This window comes from Otolemur garnettii, unplaced genomic scaffold (assembly GCF_000181295.1).
Source record: "Otolemur garnettii isolate 467f Iridium unplaced genomic scaffold, OtoGar3 scaffold00058, whole genome shotgun sequence".
NCBI lineage: Eukaryota > Metazoa > Chordata > Mammalia > Primates > Galagidae > Otolemur > Otolemur garnettii.
In genome coordinates this window covers 6,079,985-6,091,131 of record NW_003852453.1, presented here as the reverse complement: position 1 = coordinate 6,091,131, position 11,147 = coordinate 6,079,985, and the positions used below count along the sequence as shown (strand labels likewise).

Below are 11,147 nucleotides of genomic sequence, written 5' to 3'. Positions count from 1 at the left end.
TTTTTTTTTTTTCTTTTGAGACAGAGCCTCAAGCAGTTGCCCTGGGTAGAGTGCCATGCCATCACAGCTCACAGCAACCTCCAACTCCTAGGCTCAAGTGATTCTCCTGCCTCCACCTTCCGAGTAGCTGGGACCACAGGCGCTTACTACAACGCCTGGCTATTTTTGGGTTGCAGCCGTCATTGCTGTTTGGCGGGCCCAGGGTTGGATTAGAACCTGCCAGCTCAGGTGTATGTGGCTGGCACCTTAGCCGCTTGAGCCTTTGACCTTATTTAACTTCTACCTAACACTCAAATAAGATGTAACTTGACTATAAAGCCGCTACTTGATAGAAGTACCTGATGCCAGCGTGATACAGGAGCATCCCTCCCCTGTTTTATAAATTTGCATCTTTCTCCAAATACAGAAAATTATTAAAGCTCAGTAATATTCTTCGGAAAGGTATACATACATGGTTGGGATTTAATTAAGGGTAGTTTATTTTATAAAATAACTATTGAGATATAGTTCATATACCATGCTTTTTACCCATTTAAATTGTAAAATTCAATGCTTTCTGGCCTGTTATTAAGTTTTATAATTATGGTAAAATACATAACAAAATTTGGCACATAAACCATTTTAAAGTGTACAATTCAGTGGGATTATATTCTTAACTACTTCTAAAATTTTTCATCACTCCAAACAGAAATGCTATTACAGGGGTGTCCAACCTTTTGGCATCTCTGAAATAAGAGTTGTCTTGGGCCAAAGATTAAATACACAAGCACTAACGAAAGCTGATGAGCAAAACCAAAAAAGGTCCATGCATAATTTTGCAACATCTGCCACTACAGATAAGCAAAAAAGTCTTCACATAATAATCTAACTTAGGCAGTGGCATGTTCCGAGAGTTTTTTATTTTTTTATACATTTTCTGAGACACAGTCTCACTGTCTTACCCTGGGTAGGGTGCCACAACATCAGCCTAGCTCACAGCAACCTCAAAGTCGTGGGCTCAAGTGATCCTCCTGCCTCAGCCTCCTGAGTAGCTGGGACCCGCCACAATGCCTGGATAATTTTTCTATTTTTAGTAGAGATCGGATCTTGCTCTTTTCTCAGGCTGGTCTCAAACTCCTGAACTCAAAGGATGCTCCTGCCTCAGCCTTCCAGAGTGCTAGGATTACAGGCATGAGCCACCGTCCCCAGCCCAGACGGCCTTTTAAAATCATTGAGCAGGGCTCAAGTTTGAGGTCACTAATATAGAAAATATATGTATCTACGCATGCATCTAATAAAATATCTTTGGGCTTTTTGATGTTTTTTATTATAAAATTAAAAGAAAAGTGGACAGCATAAAACTAGTGGGATATTTGACATTGTATTTGAGAATGTGAATTCATTAGTATGTGGTTTGATCGAAGTAGCTGCAATTCTCAGTGAGTTCTCAAGGGGCTCATCAGATACTTTGGTTCTAATTTCACTCTTAATATGCTTCCTTCATGAAAATTGTGCTCATTCTTAATAGTTTCGTTTTTCCATTTCTACCCTTTTGTATGCGTATAAACATACACTTTAAAAATAGGGATGATAATAAATGTATAGCATTCTGTCTTTTCTTTTCTTTTTTTTTTTTGAGACAGAGTCTCACTCTGTTGCCCAGGCTAGAGAGATATAGTTTCACAGCTCACAGCAACCTCAAAGTCCTAGGCTCAAGTGATCCTTTTGCTTCAGCCTCCTGAGTAGCTAGGACTACAGGTGCCTGCTACAACACCCAGCTGGTTTTTCTATTTTTAGTAGAGATGGGGCTCTCACTCGTGCTCAGCCTGTTTTCAAACTCCTGAGTTCAAGTTCCCTATACACCTGGGTTTCCCAGAGGTCCAGGATTATAGCTGTAACCCACCACACCCAGCCTATCCATTTTTTTTTTTTTTTGAGACAGGGTCTTGCTTTTCCAGTTTAGAGTGCGGTGGCATCATCAGAGCTCACTGCCACCTCAAACTCTTAAGCTCATGTAATCTTCCTGCCTAGCTAAGACTACAAGGATATAACCGCACCCTGCTATTTTTTGTAGAGATGGGGTTTTGCTCTTCCTCAGGCTGGTCTAGAACTCCTGGCCTCAAGTGATTCTCTGGCATTGGCCTCCCAGAGTGCTAGGATGACAACCCTGACCCAAGGAGCCTGACCAGCATTCTTTTTAACAGATATTTGTAGGCCGGGCGCAGTGGCTCATGCCTGTCATCCTAGCACTCTGGGAGGCCGAGCAAGGTGGATTGCCTGAGCTCACAGGTTTGAGACTAGCCTGAGCCAGAGTAAGACTTTGCCTCTAAAAACAGCTGGTGTTTTGTATTTTTCTGTGTTCTTAAATATTCTTTAAAACCATTTATTTTAAGTGATCTATCTGTTGCTGAAATGCATAGTATATTTTCTATCATATATGCCCTATTAAATATACTTGTAGGTTTAAATGAAAAGTAAATTTCCAGATGTTAGGCCCCAATAGTCCCCCTAGTATTTTAAACTTACTCCTTCCAAGTCCTCCGGTGTCGGCACGAACTTCACTCACCCTTCTGGGAGTCAAAGGGGAACCACCAATACAAATCTCATCTGCTCTTTCCAGGTTCTGAGGAGGCATGACCTACAAAGAGTTGTTTATGCAGAATGGTAATATCCAGAAAAGCATTTTAATAAAAAGCAGAATATTATCCAAGGCAAAAGAAAAAAACTACCTTCATTCATTAGTTATTCCATCAAAATAAAATAGCTGTCTTTTCCATTTTCATATTACATTTAAAAAGTTTATGGCAATCTTTAAAAATTCAAAACCTGGTAATTTGATACTAAGTATGAATCAACTCTTGTTATGTATTTGGAGAGTCAGAACATCAACCACTCTAAGGGACAGAAACTTGATCAGGAAATCAAGAAAGAACACTGAATTTATTCTGCCACTGAAACCCGGTGGCAACGACAAATTATGCAAGTCTTGTTTCCTCTTTGATATCGGCCACCCTCCTACTTCCTAAAAGGAAGATACTACATTTAATTGCTCTCTATGTACTTTTCTTACAGAAAGATGCTAAGATATTTTCACAAACCTCTTCACACGTAGGAACTCTGTTTTCATTGTCTCTGATTCTCTCCCAGAGTGGGGACTCCGGTTTCCACGCCAAGTGATCTAAGATTTGTTCTTCAATCTGATTAAGGTGTTTGACCACCTCCCTACAAAGCCCATCTTCGGCTCTTATGAAGACTTCTATCACCTGAAATAAAGAAAAGTGGGCTGGCTCATTTCATAATGATTAGCAAAATTTGTAAATATTTAATAAATAAATGCATCAAAAATTACAAGTTGAAAAGAAGCAGCTGCTCTTCTTTTCACTGTTTGTAAACATCTGAACTACAAGTATGAATTATAAAATCTTTTATATACTGTATTTTTGAAATTTTTAAATGAAAAACATGCCTATGTATTAAGGTTAAAAAACATTATAAAATTTCAAATAAAAATTCTCTAAACATTCAACCTATGCCACTATAAAAATTAGTTGTGACTATCATAGGAAAGTTATGCTAAGCTCAGGTGCTAAGTCAGTATCAAGAAGGAACAACTATCAAATCACAATTTTAACTCCACGCCTCTTTATAACGTGTGAAAGGGAACTTGTTTTTTTTTCTGACTCTACCAATTTTATTTAACTTTCATAAAATAAAAGGCTGCTATATAAGATTAGCTAGTGATATGTGCTGCTTTTTAAAAAAGCTGTGTTAGCTCATAAAATCACAGTATCTTAAAAGCTTTTATTAGATAAAAGGAACCAAATGAAACTTTTATGCAAAGTAGAGCTTTAATAGAGTATTAAAATTTATATAAGTCTCAAGATTCTATTTCTTCTCTACTCTCCAAATACAGATCTATGAAATATCTAACTAAAAACAATAAATGTTCTTAGATGTTAACTTGAACTACATGACTAACAACAGGAAGTTAGTCTCATCTACAGTTTCTTTATGATTATATTTTTTAAAAATACCTTATAAAAATGATACAGTGGCACATCAAATATTTCAGTAATAAATGGAAAATTCCCAGGCGGCTTATAAGAAAAAGTGACGACCTCAAGGCAACAGGCCAAGAGTGATCTGTGGAATGCATCTTGTTCCAGAATACCCTATAAAATAAAGTTATTAGCATTTAGAAACATTAGCTTTTTTTTTTTTCCTTTTGAGACAAGAGTTTCACTTTGTCATCCTCAGTAGAGTGCTATGGCGTCACAACTCACAGCAACCTCAAACTCTTGGGCTTAAGTGATTCTCTTGCCTCAGCTTCCCAAGTAGCTGGGACTATAGGCGCTTGCCACAATGCTTGGCTATTTTTTGTTGCAGTTGTCATTGTTGTTTAGCAGGCCCAGCCGGTTTGAACCTGCCACCCCTGGTGTATGTGGTTGGTGCTGTAATCACTGTGCTATGGACACCAAGTCAGGTTAGCTTATTCTTTTTGTTGTTGTTGTTGCAGTTTGGTCAGGGCCAGGTTTGAACTCGCCACCCTCAGTATATGCAGCCAGCGCCCTCCTCACTGAGCCACAGGCGGTGCCCTATATTAGCCTATTCTTAAAAAACATTTTATACCCAATTAAATAAAAATATCAAAGAAAGTTTCTTATGTTCTGAGTAAAATGTGCTCATCTTCTTAACGAAACTTTTCTTACTATATAAAGAAGCCCATTTTTAAAAACAAAAAAATATTTTTAAAAAGTATAAGACTTAAAGCCAGGCGCGGTGGCTCGCGCCTGTAATCCTAACACTCTGGGAGGTTGAGGTGGGTGGATCACTTGAGCTCACAAGTCGAGACCTAAAACAAGAGCAAGACCCAGTCTCTGCTAAGAATGAAAAGCTAAGGCAACAGGATCACTTGAGCCCAAGAGTTTGAGGCTGCTATGAGCTGGGATGCCATGGCACTCCAGGGTGACAAAGTGAAACTCTGCCTCCAAAAAAAAAAAAATTCTAAGACTTAAAAACCTGTTGTATTATGAAATATAACTGATGAAAAAGATTACATCCCTAACCATAATACACAATCCTGATGCTTAGAGAATGATATGGAAAGATGTTTCAAAACAGGCCACTGCCATAGAACAACAGATGAAGGGTAGGCAGGCAAGTGACTGACCATATACCAAAGTCAACACGTCTATCGCAAGATCACAGATGATTCTTATTTTCTTCTTTTAGCTTATAATTTTCTGAAGTTAGACAAATGTATAACTTGTTAAAAGTTATACAATGTTATTTTTTAAATAACAATGTTTTTTTTTAAAAGTTACTCAGACAACAAAAGTACAGGCAACAAAAAAGATAAACTGGATTTCATGAAAATTAAAAACTTTTGTGCAGGAAAGGAGACTGAACAAAGTATAATGATAATCACAGAATGGGAGAAAACACTGGCAAGTCATATATCTGATAAAGGATTAACATCCAGACATAGAAAGAACTCCTAAAACTTGTCGACAAAAAAGCAAACAACCAAAATAAAAAAGTACTTGAATGGACTTGAATTTCTTTAAGAAGGTATAAAAGGCTTGGCGCCTGTGGCTTAAGCGGCTAAGGTGCCTGCCACATACACCTAAGGTGGCAGGTTCGAATCCAGCCCAGCCCGCCAAACAACAATGACAGTTGCAACCAAAAAAATAGCCGGGCACTGTGGCAGGCACCTGTGGTCCCAGCTACTTGGGAGGCTGAGACAGGAGACTTGCTTGAGCCCAGGAGTTGGAGGTTGCTGTGAGCTGTGATGCCACAGCACTCTACCCAGGGGGACAGCTTGAGGCTCTGTCCCCCCCCCCAAAAAAAGAAGGTATAAAAGAGCCAACAAACATATGAAAAGGTCACAGCATCAACAGGCACTAGGGAAACACAAGCCAAAAGCACCTGGAGATGCCACCTTCACACCCAGTAGGATGGATACCAAGTTCACAGAACCCAAGCTCACAGAGCAGCAGCGGTACCAGGACAGAGGGGGCAGTTGGGGAGGGAGCATTTAACCAGGATCACTTTCAGTTCAGGATGACAGGGTTCTGGAGATGGATATAGTGGTGGTTACACGACACTGTGACTGAACTTAATTAATGACACTGAATTAAAACTCAAATAGCTGAAGGGTAACTGTTACGAACATCTCACCAAATACATTATTTATTAGCTCCTGAACTGCAGCTATGTTTTTACACAAAAAAATTAAGTCATAAAACAGCTCTTTAAGTTAATACAGCCATTTGTAGTCATTTTTTATACATTAAAAAAACGTAAATAGGGTGGCACCTGTGGCTCAGTGAGTAGGGTGCCGGCCCCATATACCGAAGGTAGCGGGTTCAAACCCAGCCCTGGCCAAACTGGAACAAAAAAAATTGCTGGGTGTTGTGGCGGGCACCTGTGGTCCCAGCTACTTGGGAGGCTGAGGCAGGAGAATCGCCTAAGCCCAGGAGTTGGAGCTTGCTTTGAGCTGTGACGCCACAGCACTCTACCAAGGGCAATAAAAGTGAGACTCTGTCTCTAAAAAAAAATAAAAATAAATAGATAAAATAAATAAATGTAAATAGTTACAAGAAATTAGAATACTGCTCAGTTTTACAATTTTCTTTGAAATGTTACTTTAAAAATTAGCTTTTCAAAAAGTTTTTATTGATGTTATTAAATATAAATTTATAGAAAAATCTAGGAAAAATAATTTTCTTAGCCAAAGAGGAATGGTTGAATATTTATGCTAAAATTCTATCCAGGCAGGGACTATGGCTCACACCTGTGATTCTAGCATTTTGGGAGGCCAAGATGGCATGATCACATTATATCAGGAATTTGAGACCAATTTGGGCAACATATTGAAACCTCTGTCTCTAAAAAAATTTTTTTAATTAGCCAGGCATGGTGGTGGTTCCCAATCCTAGCTGCTTGGGTGGCTAAAGCAGGAGGCTGGCTCAAGCCTAGGATTTGGATGTTACAGGGAACTATGATCATGCCACTGCACTTCCAACCTGAGTATGAGAGTGAAACCCTATCTTTTAAAAATAAAAAAAGTCCTAACCATCAATACTCAATTTATTCTGGTTGTGTAATGCTTGCATAAAAACTCTATGTTATGGGCGGCGCCTGTGGCTCAGGGTACCGGCCCCATATGCCGGAGGTGGCAGGTTCAAACTCAGCCCTGGCCAAAAACTGCAAAAAAAAAAAAAAAAAAAAAAAAAAAGAAAAAGAAAAACAACCAAAAAACCAAAAAACCTCTATGTTATTTAACAACTTCAGGTTAAGCCTAAACATTTGACTCTGATTGTGGAATCTTCCACCCCTGGAAGTTACACATGACCTGCTGAAGAAGGGACTGAAGGTCAGAGGGCTCAGAACACAGGACTCCTTAGGTGCCAACCTTATCCCCTCAAAGCTGTGTATTGTTTCATCAATAATTCCTTTCTGGGGCTGGTGGGCAGGAAGGAAGCGACACTTCACTGATTAATCCATTTGTTATTTTACTCACAGACAAGTCCGTGTCTCCCAGTCTTTTTTGTTCTTGCTCAATCACAGATTCTAACACCTTATAGTAAAGCATCTCTGCAAAACGAAAATGTTTGCTGGCAATTTCTGTAGAAATAATTAAGAAACACAAAAATGACGCAAAAAAGAAAATATTATGGAAAACGAAGGCCCATCCCTCCCTCTTCATGCACCAAACAAAACTTATGAACCAACTCAACGCTTCAGAAATATCCCTTACAATTAGTGTTTTAATTATCCCTCAGATACTTTAATTTTCTTCATGACAAAATTCACAGTTCTCTAAAACTGTGAAATAAATTTGTATAAAGAACTATAGTACCATTCATTGGGACTGACAACCCCCCTTTTCCTGTATATTTGAATAGAACAGCTCTACGCGGAGAAGCATGGGAATGGTTACTATTCCACACACACTTAGTTCCAGTTCACCAGATCCAACAACTCCTAGGCCAGGTTTGGCCACATAACAGCTCTATCTTCTGTTCTTTTTCTTCATTTCCAGTTCTCAAATGAAAACTAAAGGTCTACAAGTAAAAAAGCATCAGAAGACGAACACGATAAATATATCCCCCTAAAATTTCTCTCTTACTGCAAAGGCCAGAAATCACTTTGTTGACAGAAAAATTAGGCAGCTATATTCTAGCCCTTAGTCTAAAGTCACACATCCTTTCCTCCTACTTCCGACTCATTAACAAGGAACTTCGAAGATAAGAACAATGTGGACAATATCAAAATTTACCTTTAGCACAATTACCAAAATTCTCCTCTGGCTGGGAATGCTGACAATATATTTCATACATTTCTTTCAATCTGTTAGCAATGGCTTGAGTTGGATCTCTGGAACATGCCCTAAAAAAAGTAAGAAATTCTCTAATTAAGGTCTTGCCAGATCTGGGCATGGTGGCTCACACCTATAATCCTAACACTTTGGGAGGCCAAGGTGGGAGGACTGCTTGAGGTGGCTCATGCCTGTAACAGTAGCAGTCTGAGAGGCTGAGGCAGGAGGATCATTTGAAGCCAGAAATTTGTAGGTGCGGTGGCTCATGACTGTAATCCTAGCACTCTGGGAGGCTGAGGCAGGTAGACTGCTTGAGCTCAGGAATTTGAGACCAGCATAAGCAAGAGTGAAACCCCGTCTCTAAAATACAGCCGGGTGCTGTGGTGGGTGCCTGCAGTCCTAGCTACCAGGGAGGCTGAGACAAGAGGACTGCTTTGAGCCCAAGAGTTTGATGTTTCTGTGAGCTATGATACCACTGCACTCTACTGAGGGCGACAAAGTGAGACTATCTCAAAATAAAAGGAGACAAGTAAGCTGGGCACAGAGGCACACGCCTGTAGTCCCAGCTACTGGACAGGCTGAGGCAAGAGAATCACAAAAGCCACAGAATGTGAGACTGCAGGAACTATGATGCCCTGGCTCTCTGTATTCTATCCCAGGCAAGACAGCAGAACCCTAGCTCAAAAAACAAAACAAAAGGGCGGTGCCTGTGGCTCAAAGGGAGTAAGGCGCCAGCCCCATATGCCAGAGGTGGTGGGTTCAAACCCAGCCCTGGCCAAAAAATAAAAAAACAAAAAAACATAAGAGGTCCCATGCTTCCTTACCAAAGGTGGTGGTATTACTATTTTGAGTGGGATTATAACTTACTGCAGTAAGTTCAGCAACAGTGGCCTGGGCCCGTCTGATATTTATAATTGGCCCCCACTCACCCCATGTATCCCCGATTACTGATAACCAAACTTGCTCTCAACTATTTCCCTTGAGGGCAGTACAACTTCTGTTAAGAACTTCCAGAAGAAAACAGAATGAGGGGTATGTAACCTGCACTATGCACTGATATAAACGGTTCATGATCTTCTACAATTTTTCCCTCAAAACAAGGTTTATATTCACTTTATTAGAAAGCAAGACATGTTCAATGAAAAAGCATTATACAAATTATTACCAAGTGGGCTTTTCTGTAACAATTATGCTTTTATCTCAATCACAAATACACATACTTCTTGTAAAAATGAAGCAACTTTAGGAATTTACAAAGAAAATAAAAATCAGTGATAATCCCATTAGGATACTACTGAACATCATATATAAGCAAGATTTTATTTATGAACACACACCTTTTTGTAAAAACAGGACCTTTTGGTTTTACCTAGTATCTACTGGTAAGATTGAATTCCACTAATGGTACTTTAAGATTAGAGAAGCTATTATGCCTGGTTAGAGATTAGAAAGACACCTGGAAAGCACAGAGACCAAGACAGGCTTCTAGAATGTCTTTATGAAAAGGTTCTACATTCAAGGCAAACAAGGTGCCCCCGAAAAGCAGGAGTTAGGAAGAGGACATGGAGACCCAGCTGGGATGAGTGCAAATCAGTCGGGTCTGTGAATAAAGCAGACTTCACCAAAATTTAAACACAAAGCTGTCAGCCTTGGCATTTAGTAAACCCATGAGTGGAAATTTTCTTAGGTGTGTACACAGGGTTTTCTTTTTTTTTTAGACAGAGTCAACCTAGGTAGAGTACTGTGGCATCACAGCTCACAGTAACCTCAAACTCCTAGGCTCAAGTGATCCTTCTTGCCTCAGCCTCCCAAGTAGCTGGGACTATAGGTGCCCACCACTACTCCCAGCCAGTTTTTCTATTTTTAGTAGAGACAGAGTCTGGCTCTTGCTCAGGCTGGTCTCCAACTCCTGAGCTCAAGCCATCCACCCGCCTTGGCTTCCCAGCGTGCTGGGATTACAGGTGTGAGCCACTGCACCAGACCCCTAGAGTCTTGATGCCATAACCACAAATAAAATGGAGTCCTATCTATGTCATCAAATCATAAAGTTTTAGGACTAGGAAGGACCTTTTCAAATCATCTCACCAAAGGTTACACAGATAATGAGATAATGAGATTCGCTGTCTTGAGCTTTTCACTGAAACTGACTGATACTCCTTCCTACAGGCTCGGGCAGATCAGAGGAACTAAAGCCAGTTACCTTTGCAGGCTCAGGCTGTCTTACAGAGTTTACAGAAGTCACAGTGGTTTTGTCCGGCTTTCTGAACATGTGGAATGACATCAACCTTTTCAGACCTGACCCATCCTCCAGAGCTCTACTCAAGTTCAGTCTCTCTCCTCAAGGCCTGTAACAGCTCCCATCTTCACGGACCCCCTGCCCATGCTGAAACCTTAACAGACAGTTTGCTGCTCTGAAGTATCCAGGGTTGTTAGTTACTGTCTCCTGTTCTACATTAATGATCTCTGATCTTCTTTTTATACATCTTACATTGCTGGGTCCTCTATGTACTAGCAAGACTGAGCACTGTACTGATATAAAATTATCAATGGGTGGATTAAGGCAGTAATAGTGAAAAATTAAAATAGTGAATTGGAAAATAATCAACAATCACAGTGGCTCACGCCTGTAATCCAGCACTCTAGGAGGCCGAGGCAGGTGCGTAGCTTGAGCTCATAAGTTCTAGACTAGTCTAAGCAAAATTGAGATCCTGTCTCTACTAAAAATAGAAAAACTGAGGCAAAAGGATCGCTTGAGTCCAAGAATTGGAGGTTGCTGTGAGCCATGACAGCACAGCTCTATACCCAGGATGAGAACTTGAAATTCTGTCTCAAAAAAAAACAAGAA

The 11,147-nt window shown here is 40.0% G+C and overlaps 1 protein-coding gene across 4 annotated transcripts in view; it reads right to left on the bottom strand.

Moving 5' to 3' along the window:
- The window catches only part of RBL2 (RB transcriptional corepressor like 2), a 58,950-nt gene that overhangs the window by 23,132 nt on the left and 24,671 nt on the right, over positions 1–11,147 (bottom strand). For all 4 annotated transcript variants that reach the window (XM_003792541.3, XM_023514755.1, XM_023514757.1 and 1 more), the window contains 5 exons: positions 8,264–8,373; positions 7,505–7,608; positions 4,014–4,151; positions 3,078–3,242; positions 2,506–2,617 (listed from right to left, as the gene is read on the bottom strand). In XM_003792541.3, coding sequence (XP_003792589.1) covers positions 2,506–2,617; positions 3,078–3,242; positions 4,014–4,151; positions 7,505–7,608; positions 8,264–8,373 — 629 coding nt within the window. The remainder of the gene's footprint in view (positions 1–2,505; positions 2,618–3,077; positions 3,243–4,013; positions 4,152–7,504; positions 7,609–8,263; positions 8,374–11,147) is intronic.